Here is a 19,507-nt window from a genome sequence, read left to right as displayed (position 1 = left end):
TCCTGATGTCCATACCTCATTTCTAGTAAAGTGTTAGGGAGTAACCACTTTCAAAAGGTTCAACAAATTCAATCAACAGGCCAACAAACCCTCACCAAAGCTTGGCAAACAGAGGAAAAACCCTCAAAATAATGCTTATTTTATTGATAAACATTGTGAATATTTTGTAGTGAATAAATGCAAATATTCCAACAAATTTACAAAACAGTACTTTCTCCTAACTGTAGTGAACCCACAAAGCAAGACCTTGAAGACCAACTTCAAATGCAAGAACTTCAACTCATTTCAGCCATCCAGATGCAGATGTGGTGTTTTCCAAAACAACATATTCACCCCTCTGAAGTGACCAAGAACAAAACGCAGAACAACAGTGACACTTTTACGAGACCATCCGGAATATCATTGTTGTTTTCATAACAGTTCATCCTCTAAGGAAGAAAACAGTGAGCAGAAGTTCTTTCCTCACTGAGTATTATCGAGCTACAAATTTTGAATTCCACTGTTGTCACTAACACTGAAAAAATATGTAAACTGTTAAAACTTTAGTCTGTGGAAGAACAGAAAATATCCTTTTCTGAATATCTGAAATACTATGCAAGAGATATCGACCAAGCTCACATTTTCAGTCATGTTATTTCACAGTATTAGTCAGAATGACAGTCAGAATAAACATAAAAAGAACACTGCAACATACCTGTGTGACCATGCTTTGTATATACGTGGTTGGATGCTGCTGCTTTTGTTGAACAGCACTTTCTATTGCTACTTTCGCTACAGTGCTTGGATCCGCTCCAGCTGGCACAGCAACCATAGTTGCACTGCAACCAGCATTGTTGGGGTCACTGATTGTAACAATTCTAACTCCTACTTTATTTGGAATTCCTGGAACAGTTTCCCTGTCATTATCCTCTGCTGGCCTCTTTGCAGTTTTGCATTCTGCTGTGCCATTAGTAGACCGAACTTCGGAGGACAGGGTAGACTGGGACACTCTAGGTCCTGAGTGTGGAACTGCTATGATTTGATGCCCCTGTATAACAGAGGCTGTAGATTGTGGTGAGACAACTACACTTGGGCGTTGCTGAGGCACATCTGAATTCAAACTTGAAGCTAGAGGTCCATTAGGTAAATCAGTGTTGGTACCACTAAGTTGCTGGGTTAACAGTTTTGCAGCCTCCTGTGTACCGCTTACAACAGGTGAACTACTCAAAGTTAATACAGGCCCATTAGAAATTCTTTCCCCTTGATCACCTTTGGCAGTATCTTGCTGCGTAGCATCCAAATTCCCTTGTTGTTCCACTGAAGATATCTCACCATTTCCTACATGATTGGAAGTTTTGTGATTTGGAATGTTTTTGCTCAAATGAGAACAATCTCCTTTATCAAAATCACAGATTCCATTAACTAGGGGCTTCTTCAAATCACTTTTAATTTCCTGTGTGTCCATTTGTTCAAAGTTCTGCTTTCCAGGAGCTCCGTTCTCACCCATTTCTAATGATGGCCCATTACTGACTTGTGAGCACTGATTGGCCTCATTCTGTGTTTTCCCTGAGTTAGAAGGAGGTAGACTGGAGTCACTATACTTTCTCCCATTTAAAAGACTTCCCACCTGCATTTCATTTTCTTTTGCATCCCCATTGCTGGTGTTTGCAGCTCCTCTTCGGCAGGAAGGATTCTCCATAACTTCAATTTTACGTTCATGAATGTGTAAACCTGTTGCTTCCTTTGCTTCTTCCTCCTTTTGGCAAATTATTTTATCACCTTTGAATGGGGGAGCAGCAGTACACGGTGATTGTCCAGCTGAAGGTGCTTGAGTAGCTGGAAGGGTTTGCACCTGTAGCCCAACTCCTGTCTGTGCTCCACTCACTGAAATTCCTGCTGGAGCAATTATCTGAGTTGCATTTCCCTGACTCACAGTTGCAGTAGCAAAACTCGTATTTGGCACAACTGTTATCGTAACCTGGTTGCCAGTAGTCCCTTGGAAAATAGTTGCTGGGCTGTTTGAGATCAACTGGCCTGGCAATATCTGTAAATTAGAAATGGGTACTGTTTGCACTGCCCCTTGGGGCGGGATTGCACCCGGGACCAGCTGAACATTTTGCTGTCCAACTAGCAGCTGCTGAGCTGGAGACTGTCCTTGAACTCCAAAACCTGGTGTCTGGTTATTGGCCATCTGATAAACCACCTGAGGGCTAGGAGCTCTTGCATTGTTAGGTGGAGGAATCTGTGGAGCTGGGAGTATAAGCTTCCCCCCTGGAGTCGAGGGGCCTCGTTTTGGAAGAAGCAGTTGTTTTATCAGGCTAGACTCACCAGAGTTGGGCTGGCCAACTCCCGTATTAGCTTGCTGTGACTGAACTTGCATTTGCATCGATTGTTGTACCTGTACCTGCTGCTGCGACGATGCTGGTGAGTGTTGTTGCTGCTGCTGCCTCTTTACAGAAAGCATCTGGCTAACAGTAGGAGGGGGTCCTTGTGACTGAGGAGTGGTAGATGAAGATGACATAACTGTAGGGACTTGATTATTTGTAACTGGACCAGGGGATGGTGAAGATGATGGAGTAATGCTCGGCTGTCCAGCCAACTGGACAGTTTGGCCAGCAGGAATAGAAGCTGGGTTAGCAAGCACAATTTGATGAATGGCTGGTGCATATGTTTGACCTTGCTGAGCTGGCTGGCTTACTATCACTACACTTTGCTGGGATGGTGGTGGAGGCTGCTGCTGTGGCTGCTGCCCCACAGCAGGTGGACCTTGCTGAGACGGCAGAGGCTTTGGTGCAATATTCTGAAACCCTACTCTAGATGTCGGTGGGTTCTGAACACCTGCAATTGTAACCACCTGCCCAGCTGCTACTTGGAAATTTTGAACTGTGGTGGCAGAAACAATGTTAGATGCAGAGGTTGTGACATACTGCTGTGGTGCTATGATGACTGTATCTTGTTGCTGGTTACCCGCAGAGGACTGCTGAGATGATGTCTGCCCAGGTTGTGATGATGTGCTGATTAGCTGTTGACCCTGTGAAACTGCTGAACTGCATGCTGGTAGGTTTTGTACTCTGCCAAATATATGACCCTGAGGTACAGCTTGCTGAATTACCGTAACAGGAGTGCCTGAAGGTATCTGTCCTGGTACCACTGCGTGCAGTGGGGACTGTTGTTGAATTACAGGTTGGTGGTGAAGCATCTGAGAATTCACAACTGTAACAGATGGCTGCTGGCCTGTGGTGCTGTGATTTTGATTAGAAGCTCCTCCTACTGCAATAGGAACAGGAACTGCAGACTGAGGAACAGAGCTCTGTATTACTGCAGCCTTCACTACTTCACAGGATATTGGACCTTTATTCTGTATAACAGTCATTGGAGCGTTCTGTTGTGTAAGAATAGAAGGATTTTGTGGAATTCTAGAAACAGTCTGTGCCACAGTGTGAACACCTTGAATTGGAAAAGACATCTGTGTTGCTGTCAAAGTTGAAGACTGGTTAATAGGGGTCCTCTGATAGTGATTTCCTACACTTGGTAGCCCATGCGGGATTCCTGTTGAAATAAACACAGTAAAAGTTTGGAAGCAGAGATTACTTCAAACACATTAACTAACAAATTTTTAAAAATCCAAGATGTGAAATTGCAATTCTGCATGAAGCAGTTTCTTTTCTCAGCTCTACAGAGTCTGAATTAATGATGCAGAAACAATGGCTTGTCTGCTGTCTGGAAAGCTTATGGGTTACACGTCAAAGACTAGAATGGCATGCAAGGACATATTGCAATACTATTCCCAACATTACTGAATAAACTCAAAACATGTGGCCTCAACTTCTAACACTTTCAAGCTATGTTCAAAACCTTCTGACTTTTTTTTATGGTTTCAGGATCAATGCAAAATACTTTATACATAATTAAGTTAAAAACCTGCTGGCAAAGGAGACGAAGACACATCAGGAATTGAATCAACCCGGACAACTGGGGTAGACGAAGTTGGTGGCTGCTGATAGTACATCTGAATGGGAAGTGGTATAGCTCTCCTCTTCACTCCTACCACGTGAATATGTGCTTGACCATTGTTACTTGGGTCTTCTACTCTCTTCACTGTATGATTTGGAAAGACAGTTCTGCCAAACACAACATATATCCATGTTAATGAACACAATAACTCAACTCTCACAATGTTTTTGTTTTACCTAACCGCTCTTGTGTGAAGAGTAATAGAAGGAATGCCTGCATCTTTACAACAAAGCAGGATTTTCCAATAACATGTGAGTGATCATCACTGAGACTAACAGGTCCCACAGATGGCCAAGATGTCACAGAACCCAAGTGAAAATTACAAAATCTCAAAAAACTACTTCAGAAAGAATTAGAAGGACTAGAGGCAGAAAAGGAACCCATTCAAGGATCTTGAAATAGAATGAAATAAAATTAAATAAACTCTAAATATTTGTTTCAATTAAAATTCCAGAAGTAGATGTCTTTCAATTCAGTAGATCTTTTCTCAGAGAAATCTAAAACTACCGGTTAGTTTTGAGAACATACAACTGTTTCTTTATTACTGCATAAATTCTCGTCTTACCGCAGGCATTTATAAAATCCAGTTGATGTTAGGATTCCACCTCGAGCTAATTTACTACAAGTAGAGAGGTATTCAGAGTACATTTCTGCTCGAGAGACTGAGCAATCAAGGTTCACTTCAAAATGGGCATTCAACCTGAGGATGAAAAAATATACTATGAAGCAAAATACGGAGAGTATTTTTAAAGGGGTTGTTAAAACACTTCAGTTTGTATCACAGATGCTTTTGAGATCTGCCAACAACATGGAAAATAGCACTTTAGTATATTGTTTTGTCAGATGCCTCTTCCACACTTTCTCACTGCTTACGAATTAACACACTGGACCCCTAACACCTACGGTCAGTTCTACATGCAGTATCTTATTTAGATACTTATATAGGTATTATTTATGCAAAACTGTCTCTACCTATGCCTTTTTATTGTATATTCTGCAAAAACAAATGAGAATGCATGGTTTCTTGGTATCTCCTCCCCACAGCTCTATTCTTATTCCTTAATGATTCTACTTGCGCAAAAGACGGGTTGAAAGCTAACTAACTCTTCATCACACATTTTTATTGTAAGTCAATGCTTGCTGAACATCTAACATTCACTTAGCAGTCAAAAGTAATTGTACAGAATGCTCCGATGACTGTTGTACAGACTCTCCACAAATCCACAGACCATCTAACCTCTAACCTCACAGGAAGCTGTGAGAAAACGAAACATCTTCTATCAGTTTAATTTTACTTCTCTTAGATCCACTACTCCAACCCAGAGACAAAGAAATTGCTCATCCCCAGCAGCAAACAGAGGCAAGTAACAACTCACACTCAGTGCTCAAATATTGGCATGAGAATAAAAGAAATATTTTAGTTGTCAGCATTTATTACATGGTGCTACCACTCCATAAAACTACAGCGCGTTCTTCTTTGTAGAGCCCTAAACACCAAATGTAACTAGATGAGAAGCCTATGATTACATTCTTTAAACTGTGTTCTCTCATAAAGAGTAAGTACCATTTCTCCTGCAGAATTTTATACAAAAAAATTTTACACAAATTCCTGCAGAATTTTTAATACAAAAACCGAGATTACATTATATTAACAGAAAGTTTATGTATTAATTAAATTTGGCATACTGGACAAGTGACTATCCAGCTGGATATGTCATATTAGGCTGACACACTAATACTGGTACCAGCAAACTGGAGATGTTCAGGACTTAGATTTGTGAAATATGATCTGTGATCACTACTTTACTGTCACTGCACTTACACCTCCTACTGAATCTAAGCTGGCTAGTAATACATCCAGGAAGGTCAGCTTAAATACCTTGTCTTTTTGCTGCTTTCAAGAGTTAGTAACTGAATTCTACTGCTTTGATTTACTCATTTTCCCATTTCTCTAAGTAGGAAGTACTGACTAAAGCATGCCATGAAAATGTACATTTATCTAAGTTTGCTAAGTTTGTAGAGAAAGTCCAGTTCCAGGTATTCCTGTTTAAATGCCTAAATGTGAAATTTCTCAATCTTTCAGCAGTTAATTATTATAGTTGATAACACTTTGCAGTGTGCAAAGAGAAGCATGGTAACATCAGCTGACCACAAAAAGCCTCAATATTTCCCCCCATACAGGCAAAGCTCTGCTGGAAGTATAACCTCATGATAACCCAAAACACTACACTTTGTAAATTCCATCCGCTTTATCTGGAAGGTGCTTGTCTCTTTAGTATGACAAAAGATGAACCTAAGCTGTGAAGGAGCAGAGGTGAAAGGCCCATCAGGAACCAATTAATGAAAATACTTGGAACATGAGTTGATTTATGTAAGACAAAGAGCTCAGAAAGATCACCCGCAGTCTACAGGAGAACCACAGGAGAGACAGTTTCTCTCTAAATATCTGACAATAATATTAGTTGAAAGCAAGAGAATATGAATTTGAAAGCAAGAGAATATGAAAAGACTTTGATCTTCTTTAACTTGAGGTTCACAATGATCATGTAAGAGTTTTGCAGGGCCTTAGCTTCATAATTTGATAATTACTTTTATACTGATTCAGTAATAAAGCAACATATACCAGATAAAAAGACCTGTGAAACAGGTGCGTGACAATTTCAAAAATAAATTAAATCAAGATCAGAGTTAAAAATCAAATCAAATTCTGTCCTAAGAGACAGAACAACTAACTTCATGAATCAACAGGTGAAGGAGACTTAATAATCTGGTTGAATTTGTGCTTTCAGACTTCTTCACAGCAATGACAAAATGGATTTGGTTTACACTTTTCAGTAAATTAGTCTAACAGTAAAGAGAAGCAAACTAGAAAATTCTGTGACATAGGAATTCAATATTTTTCTCTGTTTTTCTTCTTCATCAATGTATTTGAACAGAACTATACACTTACCATTGACATGCGAATTTCTCGCTGTCTATTTCTACTATTCCTGGAGGTGGAGCAACGTGTGGTGCTGTCCTAGAGGCTGTAGATAATGTGGGGAAGAAAAAAAACCAAAACTTGCTGAAATGTTTTTTATCCTCCTGAATGAAGCACTTCATGACGTCCACTGGTACAGTTTCTCCTATGTTTGTCAGTAGGATGTATCCAGCTAAGGCAAGCCACAAAGGTGCCCACAGCAGACTACAGAGCTGCATTACAGTTTACCAAAGTGAAGCAGGGCTTGCCAGGGCCAGAGTCATCGCTAAAGTGCAACCACAAGGAGTGCACCTAGTGAATGGCTGCTCCAGATTCATCATCATCATCTCAGTACTTCACAGAACTAAGCAGGATTTTAAGTGGCACAATACTCCACCAGAACAGGCACAAACACACAGCAATTATTTTTCCAGTTCTTAAGTGGATGTAAATGTAACGCAAAGGATCTTGTGGCAATGTCACATCAGTTCATCCTATTCACTCTTGTTCACCCCCTCGGTTACATTCTCTCCCAGCCATTTTTTTCTCTGGTATCTACACCCAGTCCAAAAACAGCATGCTTAGACATGCCAACCAGTGTCTGCTCCAACGGCTCTTTCTCAGTAACGTCCTAAGAACAGTTACAATTTAATTCACATAACAAGAAACTGATTAGAACCTCCAAAAGTGAGTCTATCTCTACAATTCTACCAAACACATTATGTTACTGCCCAGTAATACCCAGTGTAGAACATAACAGAAAATGGAGCCCTAATTCTCTGAAAATTGTGCTAACAATTTAGAATAGATAGTTTTACTTTCCACTGAACAAGTTAAAATAAGCAATGCGTGTAACTTTCAGAGAATTTTCAGATTAGCAAGTGAAAACCAAAAATTCTTTCAAAGCTTGTTTCACAACAGTTTTGGCTACCATAGCATATTTTCTTCATGAGTGAGTGTTTGAAAAAGATACATATGCTATGCACAATGTTACACTTATTTATGTAAACTAATCAGAAATCTAGAGAAGATAAAAATCACAGATCATATGGGAAATTTTATAGAACAATGTGCTCTCTTGCAGTGATACTCACCTGGGACACCTGTTGCATGGGCCTGTGAAGAACCATGATCCATTACCTGTGGTCTGACATCAAGTATTCCTTGCTGGCTAACACACTGATGTTCAATGAGCTTTACAGCAGTAAGAGCATCAGGTCCAAACATCTGGATGTCCATAGAAACCAGACATACTAATGTATCTAAAGTATTAAATGCAAAACCAACAATGACATTAGGACAAGACGAATGCTATTGGAACATGTTCATTTGCATTAAAATTGCCATGTGCTGAAAGGGAACAAGTCCTTGCATGCTTCTGTAGGTTTTTTAAACAGATTTTGTGGCATTTAAAAAAACCACTTTAGAAATTTTAGCACCATCAATTCCTTGAGGACACAATGAATATATTTATTAAATTGCATCCCCATGCAGTGTGCTCACACACACACACGCAAGCCACATTTTTAAGAATATGTCATGGTCAGTGGTTAAGTCTTTTTTCTTATATAAGCTTCTCCCTTACCTATGCTCTTCTCTACTTTGGCAATCTTTGAGCAGGCCACTTCTCCCATTTCTGTGAGCATGTAGAGCACCTCAAGTGCTGAGATTACAAGCAGCACATCTGGTAGTGTGAGATGACATATGATCTCTTTATAGGATTCTTGATCCACATATTCACAAATTAAGACACCATTATCTTCAGCCTTACAAAGATTTGCCAAGATTTCCATGCCTGAAGAACAAATACAAAATAGTTTTAAACAGCAATAATTACAATTCTGATACAACAACAAGAATAGCTCGAGATCTTACCTCTCATTTTTAAAAATCTATCCCTTGACATGAGGCATTTTGTAACAGTGTGGAACATTAGATGAGTAGTTTTGAAATCAACAGGATCCAAAAGAAGCTGATGAGAAAGAAAAAAATTACTAACAACATCCACATAGTGCTAATGGCTCAAATACTTAAATTTACTTATCAATATATAAGGTTCAAAAGGGTTTAAGTGCAGTACACATAAATTACACTCAAGTTCATAAAAACTGAACCAGGTGAGCTTTTGATTGTACCTAGCATTTTGAACCCACTCCTCCTTTTCTGCTCTGAAGCAGCAATCTAATTTATGCTTTCTAGTGCTCAGAATAAGGAAAATAACTTTATTCTCAGGCAGTCAATAGTATACACAAACGGATTCTAATATCCAACAAAGACCAGAACTTGAGTAACAAAAAGTACTCCTTCCCAAATGCCATCCCAGTCATTCATCTTGTTTTTATTTCTGCCTCTCAACTAGAGATCTCAGACATAAGTAACATTCTTTCTCATTTAAAAGAAGTTTGGTACATGGCAAATGAAAAACACCATCTTTTCTTTCAATATTTAGTAGGGGACCAATACTTCTAGTCTTATTCTCTGCTAGTACCCATTTTACTTCAATTTATATGCTATATTTTAAAATATAAGGACTATCTGAATATACCTCCTATAAAATCCATATAATTTTCTGCATGGTAATATGACATACATCAAAATAGCATATTTTATAACATTCAAACCTCTCAAAAAAAAAAAAAAAAAGACACCTCACATGATTCTGGCAGCACACCCCGTGGCATATGATTAGTTTACATGAAGTACAGTATACAGGACACAGAATCCTCTACAACTCTTTCTTAAACACACTTTTGAAGTCATGACTAAAGGTTATGAAGTGAAGAAGCAAGCACACAGACTGCAGAACTTAACAAATTCCTTTCTTCTCTCTGGGAAACTAAACTGAAAACTATACAATATGAATATCTTCTTTTCTCCCTACATCATGAATCTTCTTCATGTGATTCTATTTTAGCAAATGGGCACATACAGTTGTATTTTAGTTTTGGCTCTGAACGCTTGTTTTCAAATTGCTAATTACAAATTCAGAGAATAATTTATTTCCTTCTCCATCCAATGATAAAGAAAAAAGACCATTACATTAACACTACTGCTTTTATCAATTTATACTTGAATTGCTCTGTTTGAAAGCACATTACCTCTGCTGCAATATTTCCCAGTGTGTCAAGCCCCAACTGCCGTAGAGAAATAAAGTGACTGTGAGCAGAGAGTAGCAGGAACCGAAGACAAGTACGATTAGCTGCCAGAAGTTTAACATTTCCCTCTTCAAAAGAAAGATTTCGTAAAATCACTGCTATCTGAAGTACCCGCTGCCCTTCAATATCATTAATGCCCAATTTGCGAGGTGGATGAAATAAGGATTCCCAAATCCATTCTTCTGATGGAATATCTACGAAGTAAATAAATATATATTAGTCCTTCCTTTGCTCCACTTACCAATATGCATGTATTAAGATTAGTCAAGATGTCTCACCTTGAGATTTGCTTCTGTCAGAAATTAGATCACGAACTTCAATATCCTCAACAATATCCTTCCAAAACTGAAGAAAGAATTAAAAATACTTAATTTCTAGGGGCTATTTCTTTAAATATTAATTACTTTTTTCTATTATGTTAAAATATTGAAATAATATTAATATAATTGTTCTTTAAAAATTTCCTAGTACCTTGATTCTGATAGTAACCAGAAGTGATGATATGCAAGATGCTCAGTACTCTACATAAAGAAATTCTTCCCTTCAAACACCAGAAGTATGTGGTCACAATCAACCAACACTACCACAGAAGTGCTGAAGCACATACTGCAACTATGGGGCAGTTTTAAACACATCATTAGAAATACAGCAATTCCAAATGGAAAAGAAGTACAGCTCATCCTCCACCATCTCCTACAAACTGTGATGACCTAAGGCAGAATAAGGTGACCCCTCCCACTCAGCAGACCTTAAGACTCCTGCAAGAAGTTACTATTTGGAAAGACTTTTTAAAGCTGCTGCTTTAAAGTGTTTCCTACTTTATCATAACACAATAAAAAGAGAGAAACAACCACCACCATCACAAAAAACCTTTAACAATACAACCAAAGCAAAATACTTCAGCAGAGTGGAATTCAAATGACTTTACAAATTTCTGGCCTGGTCTGTAAATGGTTGCTTTGTTGCTAGACCTGTTGAAATTTAAGACTTAATCAAGGAATTAAGATTTGCAAGCTAACAAAAATACATAGTGTGATGTACAATAATATAAAAATACATAATGATATATGCATTCTAATGTGTATATCTGAACAAAGATATAAACCTTCCTCTGACTAATAAAAATTTGTACATTTATTTGACTCACAATGAAATACCATTTCTCTTTTGACTATAATCACAGAATAAAACCACCAATAAATCTGGATAAAAAGGGGAGGATGGGAAGTACAACCAGCTGAACAGCAGGAGAAATTTTGCTATGCAAATGTAATTACTAAATTACAGCATTCATACCATGCTTGACACTACTATTTTCTTGACAAATACAATACTAGAGATTTTCTAAATTGGAAGGAAAAGAATTTTATTTTCACTGCAATGTTGCTAAATGGCGTCCAAGTACTGTTTAGTAAAGAGGATTTACTTGTACAGAAAGTATTATTACCTCATTTTAGCAAAGACAAGAATAGCTAGAAAAAAGTCTTAACTTCTTACTGTTTGTGACAAACAGATTTTTCTAATTAATACTGAACCTATCACCAAGAGCCACAGAAGACGAAGGCATGCAGGCAAAATCCTTTTACAAGGGAACAGGTGAAACACGACAATTTTTTTTTCCCCAAAGGAACAGCAGAAATGGAAAGAAATAATGAAGCTTTCTGGGCATTCATTTGAAAAACACATAGCACAAAGGCAACAAAAAAATCAGTTCAGCATCTCAAGCAGTTATTTATTCCCTGCTAGGAAGGATAGCTGCAATCTAATACTACATATTAATAGAAATAAATAAGATGGTGAAAAAGTAACAGTCTTTATCGCTAGTTATTTCTATATATATATTTAAATCATGGACTGCTAATAGAAACAAAGCTAAAACCTGGAAGCAACCAAAGAGGGCTTCATGACATCCAGATGCTAAGAGATAATGGACAAAGGTAAAGAACTTGATTCGCATTCACAGTCTGATCACTGTCAGTACCCAAGTTCCTTTGGAAAAAAACTGCAAAGGATTATACAGAATTCACTGCAAATAAGATCAAATAAATGACTGTCTATAAAAGCAATGGAGATTTGAGTCCACAAAACAAAATGTACCAATGGTATGATGACTTACTTTTCAAGAAAAATACAGAGCAACTGGAGTCAAGTCAGCTTGACAGATTATACTTAGAGACAAGAAAAGTAATGTTTGGAAAAGTATTTCAGGTATTTAAGTGCGCACTCTGCACACCGTCTGAGAGAGATTCAGAGGATAAATGCATAGTAAATGAAAAAAATTTTAAATATATAGAAAGAATGAGTTGGGCAACAACAAAAAAATCACAAAATAAAGAAGAAAATCAGAGAAGTAAGGCACAAGAACTGCATGTATGTGGATTTTGGAACTCTACAGCTAGAGGAGACCTCTAGTAGTCCAAGAACAAGAAATGTAAATAATTTGACTGAAGTAAACAGAGATGAACGGTGCATGAAGAAATGTAATGCAATGTTCATACACTACACATGAGACACTGAGCAGCTGCTGGAGACATGAAAGAAATACCTGGAAAAACAGCTAAATCTATCAGATTATAAACATACTATATAAACAAATCACTCTTGAAAATGAACTATACTCACAAGTGAACCTTGGTAATATTCAAAGCTAAGTGAAACAGTCAAAAATGGGAAAGTTTCCAGAGTAGAGGAGAAAACATCTGAGCAGGATGCCATCAGAGCTTGGGGGCAGGGACAACAGAACAAACAAGGAGAGATACAAGAAAACTGGCTAAATGCCAGTTGTTCCAATCCTTAAGTAAGGACATGCAGTCATTCCAACTAACTAGACATTTAAGCTTATTGGGAGCACAAGGAAAAATCAAGAGGGGAGAATGTGACAAATTAACATGGCTGTAAGAGATAACAGCAGGTTCAGCTTAAATAATGCTCCAATTTGGACAATGAATGGAACAGATTCACTGACTAGTAAAAACATTTGATTCAGTTTAGAAGTAAGTTCTGTAAAAAGTGAGAAGATATGTCCTACTGCAGTTAAGATAATGAAAAATACCAATTTTTCAAACAGCTTTACATAATGCAGTAAGGACTGGGGGGGAAGGTAAAGAAAAAAAAGAACGTTGCTTTTCATCTTCACCTTCAACTGACAGAGCAGTGATACTGGAGAACTCAACTAGCACCAAAATGAACAAACAAAAAAATGAATACTTTTAAAAAAAAATGATAATATGAATGGTGAAAGGAGTAACTTACTCAATAGCAATTCTTTTTACTTAAAACTACAAAAGCACATTTAAAAAAACCCCAAAACAAACACCAAAACCAGACATAAAACCTCTGTGTGACAACTGAATATCTCTCCCATACATCAGGAAGCTCCCATGCTTCCCCCAACTTCTGTTTTGACACAGCCACAGCCACAATACAAAGTAAATTACTTCCAGTAGTAGGGTCAAACAAATGCTTACAGTGAGATGCTCTGAAAAAATCTGAATTCCTGGCATTAGAGATACTTTTACATCTGATGTTAAGTTTTTCACATGCTTTCTGAGTATTTTTGCCATGCTGTCAGCAGTATTTCACTACAAAATGGTACTATATATATTGTAATGTCCAAAAATACATCTTGGAGAGCATCCAAGTTTTTTATTAGTAAACCTTATTGCAGTTATAGTAGTTCTACTTAAAACTTTGTTAAAACATATCTAAGAACCACCTGCCCTTCTAACAATTACTTAAATTTATGTAAGTAATGAATATGCAATAAATTAGAACACTGCATAATTTCAGATGTTTACAGATCTAGACATGGTGCTTGTTGCTGCTCTAGATCAGCAACAGTCTGTGACAGCTTAGAGGGCAGTCAACACAGAAGTGCTAAGTGCTTCAAAAAAAACCAACCAAACAAACAAACTAACTAACCAACCAATTAACCAACCCACAGTACTTCTGGACATACTTTTTCAGTGGAAAAGAGAAATTTTCAAGATTATGAAACATTAATTTTTACACTTAAGTTTGGCATATTTGTATCACATTTTCAAGTCCATATAGTCACAAATATGAGAGCTTAGCTTTCTTGGTTTTAAGTTTACTTAGGAAATTTTGATTAGGCCATCTTTACACTGGTATTTCAACAATACTTATCAATTAACTAAAACTACAATGGTCCAGCTTGTTCCCAAACTGAGTTACATAAAAATAAAACAAAAGACAAATGGAAAAAGATCCCAACAAATACTGTTCTGTAATACAGGCAAGATATTAAAGTATATAAAACAATTATGGAATTGAGCAGAAATCTGGCTTTATAAAGAGCTATAAAGATTATCTCTTCCCATTTTTATTTAATAAAAAACATAAGGTATCCAGATATATTTTAATCTATCTTTCTTCTATTTTAGCCACATAAATCATCACCTGTAATTCAATTCAAAGAAATCACATATCATAGTAAATATGCTGAAATATCAAATCTCTTTCAGCTATAATGCATGCTCTTATCCACCTACAAAAGTTCATCTACAATAAATAACCATTGATACAAAGAAACTTCAGTTCTATTTTTACTTCATTTCACTGCTTGTACAGTAGCTCATGCCCTCTAGTGGAAAGATTAAAAAAGCCTTGTGCAAAAATAGTTTAACTGAAACAAACCAGCAACACTGCTAACCTATTAAAGTATTTCTCATATGCTTCTTATGCTGTGATCTTAATTTTTGTAATTCAGAATGTTTCTTTACTGATCATCGCAGTTCAAAATTAAACCCAACACAGCACTGATGCCTCTTGATAAATATGCTACCAACATTCCTTTTCTTCACACATATTAGTTTCCTTATAAAAAAGAAACATGGAAACCTTTGTTCATTTATCTATACCTATTTTTTTCTTAATACACTTCTTCCTACTTAATCCAACATTTTAAGAGACAACTGTGACATAGTGTCCTATTATATTTAAATCAAAGGAATGAAGTTGAGAGTAATTTTAAGGACATATGCTAGTATATATTAGAATTTTCAATCTTTTTAAAGGATTTGATACCCACCATATACAGTACAAAATTATTTTAGTAATTTTTTAGTTACCTTAACAAAATCTCTATCAGTTTTCTCCTTCCACTCTTCTCCAAATACAGCAGAAAATGATCCTAAAGCTTTAAGCACAAAAAGCATAATTTAGTAAAATTCTTTAAAATGAACATTTTTTTATTAATCTACAAAGTAAATACAGACTCAAGAACAATATAGACTCTTCCAGTGTTTCCTTTAGAGCTTAAAAAATACTGCACAAACCAGCTGAAATGTCTGTTGTCATTTAATTAACAGCTATTGCACTTTTACATGGTAAATCAGAAGTAAAGAGTTTATAAGAAAAGGGCTAGTTTGTGAATCCTGTAAGAAAAAAAAAACAAAAAACTTTTTCAGGAGAAAAACTTTTCCAGAGCTCTTTTCCAAGAGTAAAGATGACTTGTCTGTTTTCATCCTCACATCAAGAACTGTTTTCCATGTGCACTGTGTAAGCACAAACACTACTGTAGTAATTAAACAAATTCCCACTCATGTTTTCTAAAAAACAGTAGTAAGACTTTGACAGCATTCAATTCAAACTCAATATTTAACCAAGACCAGTAATAGATGTTCTTGGCTGCTTGACTGAGCCACTACCACAGCTTTTGTAATCATCACTCCTTGAAAGCAGCTAAGACTCAGTCAATCTGACTCAAATACTGAGTCAATCTAAAAACAAACTCCGTCTTGCAATAGTTCTGTAATGAACTAATAACACATTCCAGTTAAACATTTTGGTTCATGTTTTCTTATTCCGTAGAAAACGCTACAAATCTCAATTCCAAGACCACAACAGCTTTCAATCCACAGAATCCAAACTAAGGCCTTATGCAGCTCTCCAAACTGAATATGCTATACAACCCTCAAACCCATGGGGGGGCTGCCCCACCACCTGCAATCCAACTGCCATCTTGAAGTTTAGGAGGGGATGGGAAGGAAGCTGATGACATATTTTACCTAAAAAACACTCTAAGTAATAACAATTATAAAACCCTAATTATAGACAAAAAATATCTAAACCCTGTACTAAATGAAGTTAATCACCTATTTTTACTGCTACCTGAAATTATTGTGGTAGTATTTTCATAATGCCTGAATTTACTGACTAGAGAACTCATTATTTTATCATGAAACCTGGCAAATTTACCTTTATTATTTATACTAGAAAACCATGTATGTATTTCAAACTGAAGTTTCATGCTTCAAAAATAAGTAAACATACCCCTGCTGTTTCTTTCCACCATTTGTCCCAATTAGTCCTCCTAATGCTGCTAGGACATTTCCCTGGATTTATTCAGAAGAAGACATAATCATGTAATATAAAAATGAAGTTTCTCCCAGGGAATGAAAACAGTGAGTTCATTACAAGCTCATCATTCCTCTCAGCTTTACCTCAAATATTTTTCAAAAAACACTAAACAGACAAGCTATGGAATAAACTGTTCCTCAAGTTAAGAACTCTAGAAAACACTGTCTACCCCTGCAACATAAAAAAAAAATATCTTTAAATAGCAATATAAAACTCAAATTATTTGTAAGTTCCTAAATCAATAGAAGTTTCATCAAAAGAACAGGGGAGTGATGATAACCTCAAAAAATCTAGACAGCAAGCATTCTGGAATCATATGGAGGATTAAATTTCCCTTTAGCTTCCTTTCAAATATTTTCCTTTGAAAGTTCTTGTGTCTGGACTAGATGCAAACACTAAATGACCAAGTTCTAACCATATCTGAAGGACACTGAAAAATGAACAAATTTTTCAGAAAATTTGTAGAAAAAGCAAGAGAGAAGCTGGAGAAGGCTAATGCAATATTGGGGGGGAAAGGCGAAAGCTACAAACCATTATGTAAAAATTCCAATTATTAAAAAAAACCCCAACTAAACCATATACAATGGCTAACACTGGCTCTTCCCCAGGATTTTAAAACAGAATCTTTGACATACCATACTATGTTTGTGCTTACACATGCAAAATAGATTTCTACTCAAACAGATATGATCATCTATGTCATCACTTAATTATGCTTGGCTGAAAAGGCTCATTTGAGCAATTTTTTTTGGAGGTAATTTCTGAATTTTAGTATAAAAAACCAACCAACAACCAACTGAACAAAAAAACCCCACAAAACCAAAAAACCCAACAAAACTAACCAACCAACCACAAACAAAAACCAAAACCAACCCCCCAAACAAACAAATAAACAAACAAATACCAACAACAAAGAACAAAACAAAACATAAAAACCAAACTAAACAAAAAAAACCCTCAGCAAATAAACCTGGTAAATAAATACTTCCTCCTCACCACCCCAAGTTAAAGCTATGCTATTATGATTTTACAGTGGTTTAGGTTAACTTATGTTTTGCTCCTCTCTTGACAGGAAGCCATTAACAAGGAATTATTAGGCATGGAGGCATTTTATTCACACTGAAAAAAATCTGAAGAATTTATTTGACATACTTTAGTATTCTGAAGGAATCAACTCTCTTTTGAAATTTATGTGCTAATATATTAAGTAAGTCTGAAAATCAGATTAAGACTTTTCTCCCTTGAGTTTTATAACCTGAATTTCACTGCAGTTAAATGTGTGGTGAAGTATCAGGAAAAAAATGTTAGCAAGTCATTGTTTTCAGACTACCTTTTCTTAAATTTTAGATCTGCATTGCCATTAAAAAACAATTATGAAAAGTCAGAATGGTCCTACAAATTCAAAAGGAAACAGTAACACAATACAAGGAGATGGAAAAAAAAACTATCAAAAAAAAGTATCAAAAAAACCAATTCTTACATTTCACTAACCTGCTAAATAAATTTTAAAGATTACCTAACTTAAAACGTATTTTTAGCATCTGTAAAATCTGTAATCATGGACAAGGTAAGGAGAAAAACTAGATATATTACCGTGAAGTAAGTTATTAACATTTTAATTATCATGAGTTGTGAGAGATGCTACAAAAGGTATGGACACCTTCTGTTGCAAAAATGTTGCTATATACTTACTGTCATCAAACACCCCAGCATTTGCAAGCAGTAAAGTGATGATTTTAGGGTCCTTTTCAAGCTGCATAACATGCTTGCTTTCATTTGAAAGAAGAGTACACACATTAATTGCAAAGTCCACTTCATTTGGGAGTCCAGATAACAGTGAAAGCACCAACTTATTATAGTCATTTGGTGAGTTTAAGTCCATAGACAGCCCATAGCTTTGACGAAGATAATCTAAATTAAAAATAAAAAAAACCAAAAACCATGATCAACAACATTTTCATAGCTACACTCATTAATCTTGAAATGATACATTAAGCAATATTACTGTAAGTAAGAATTTGGAAAAAGTTTGTTTATAAATTATTGCCATTTTTAACAAGTTTTCACTGTACTGAATGTATTTTTTGTCTGGCCAAAACGTGGAACCCATTCCACTTTGCTGCGTACCTTTCCAGTTACATATCAACTCCTCTGCCACCTCCAAAATGCAACAACACAGCACGTTCTCCCAAAGAAAAGCTTACAAAACACAAGCTTTAATTAAAGCAGAATAGAATTGTAATACAATTTTAAGTCAACTTCTACACACCAAATTACACGTCCATTCCACAAAGCCCACCAGCTTCTGATCTAACTAACTGTAACTAACTGTAGGCTCAATTCAGGTATTTGACTCTGCAGAGAAATCAGATTGAAAGAAACACACTGCAAATTTTCAAGGTAATTTTTTTCAAGAGAAGTAACTGCACAGCTCTACTAATTAGCAAGGATAATATTTGTACAGAAAAGAAATAGCTTATGGATTTTAATTTTGCTTTGTTCTGGTTCACAGTGGAAAGGTTTTTGAGTGTATTTGAGTGACCTACAGATTTGATGGTTTTAATAATATTCCAAATTTATCTACGCACTATTTCTGTAGCCTGTCACCAAAAAAAAAAAAAAAAGCATTCACACACACAAAGCACTTTTACTCTCAAGAATTTACCTGACACGCTGTGTTGCTGGTAGTTATAGGAAGTTGGAATTGCACCAATAGGAAGTTGTGGCTTTGGATTGCCTGGCTGTACCTCATCATCCTCCTCCCCAAAATGATGGACTTTTTCATACTTTTCTAGATAACTGAAATAAAATGATAAAAAAGTGAGTTTAGTGCAGCTAAATCTATTATTTCAAAAGCAGAACTTCCAAACAAAGCAATCTAGAAACATGAAGATTTACTGGAAAATAATCAAAATGGAAAAACAAATCCCGAGTCAGACCGACAACAGGTGACAGAGAAATGTAGATATGTGTAATTACTGCTTTATACACCAGTTTTTTTCACATTTTTCAAAAATGA

General features: G+C 36.2%; 1 protein-coding gene across 2 annotated transcripts in view; it reads right to left on the bottom strand.

Annotated features, from left to right (window-relative positions):
- Window positions 1-19,507, bottom strand: part of ARID2 (AT-rich interaction domain 2) — a 92,819-nt gene that overhangs the window by 20,508 nt on the left and 52,804 nt on the right. For both annotated transcript variants that reach the window (XM_064422505.1, XM_064422506.1), the window contains 12 exons: window positions 19,154-19,287; window positions 18,181-18,399; window positions 15,198-15,265; window positions 10,386-10,452; window positions 10,051-10,301; window positions 8,828-8,924; window positions 8,538-8,747; window positions 8,047-8,214; window positions 6,944-7,019; window positions 4,559-4,693; window positions 3,901-4,100; window positions 695-3,528 (listed from right to left, as the gene is read on the bottom strand). In XM_064422505.1, the coding sequence (XP_064278575.1) occupies window positions 695-3,528; window positions 3,901-4,100; window positions 4,559-4,693; window positions 6,944-7,019; window positions 8,047-8,214; window positions 8,538-8,747; window positions 8,828-8,924; window positions 10,051-10,301; window positions 10,386-10,452; window positions 15,198-15,265; window positions 18,181-18,399; window positions 19,154-19,287 (4,459 nt within the window). The remainder of the gene's footprint in view (window positions 1-694; window positions 3,529-3,900; window positions 4,101-4,558; window positions 4,694-6,943; window positions 7,020-8,046; window positions 8,215-8,537; window positions 8,748-8,827; window positions 8,925-10,050; window positions 10,302-10,385; window positions 10,453-15,197; window positions 15,266-18,180; window positions 18,400-19,153; window positions 19,288-19,507) is intronic.

The sequence above is a fragment of the Passer domesticus genome, chromosome 5 (assembly GCF_036417665.1).
Source record: "Passer domesticus isolate bPasDom1 chromosome 5, bPasDom1.hap1, whole genome shotgun sequence".
NCBI classification, from domain to species: domain Eukaryota; kingdom Metazoa; phylum Chordata; class Aves; order Passeriformes; family Passeridae; genus Passer; species Passer domesticus.
Note: the sequence above shows the minus strand (reverse complement) of the source record. Positions and strands in the feature narration are given on the sequence as shown.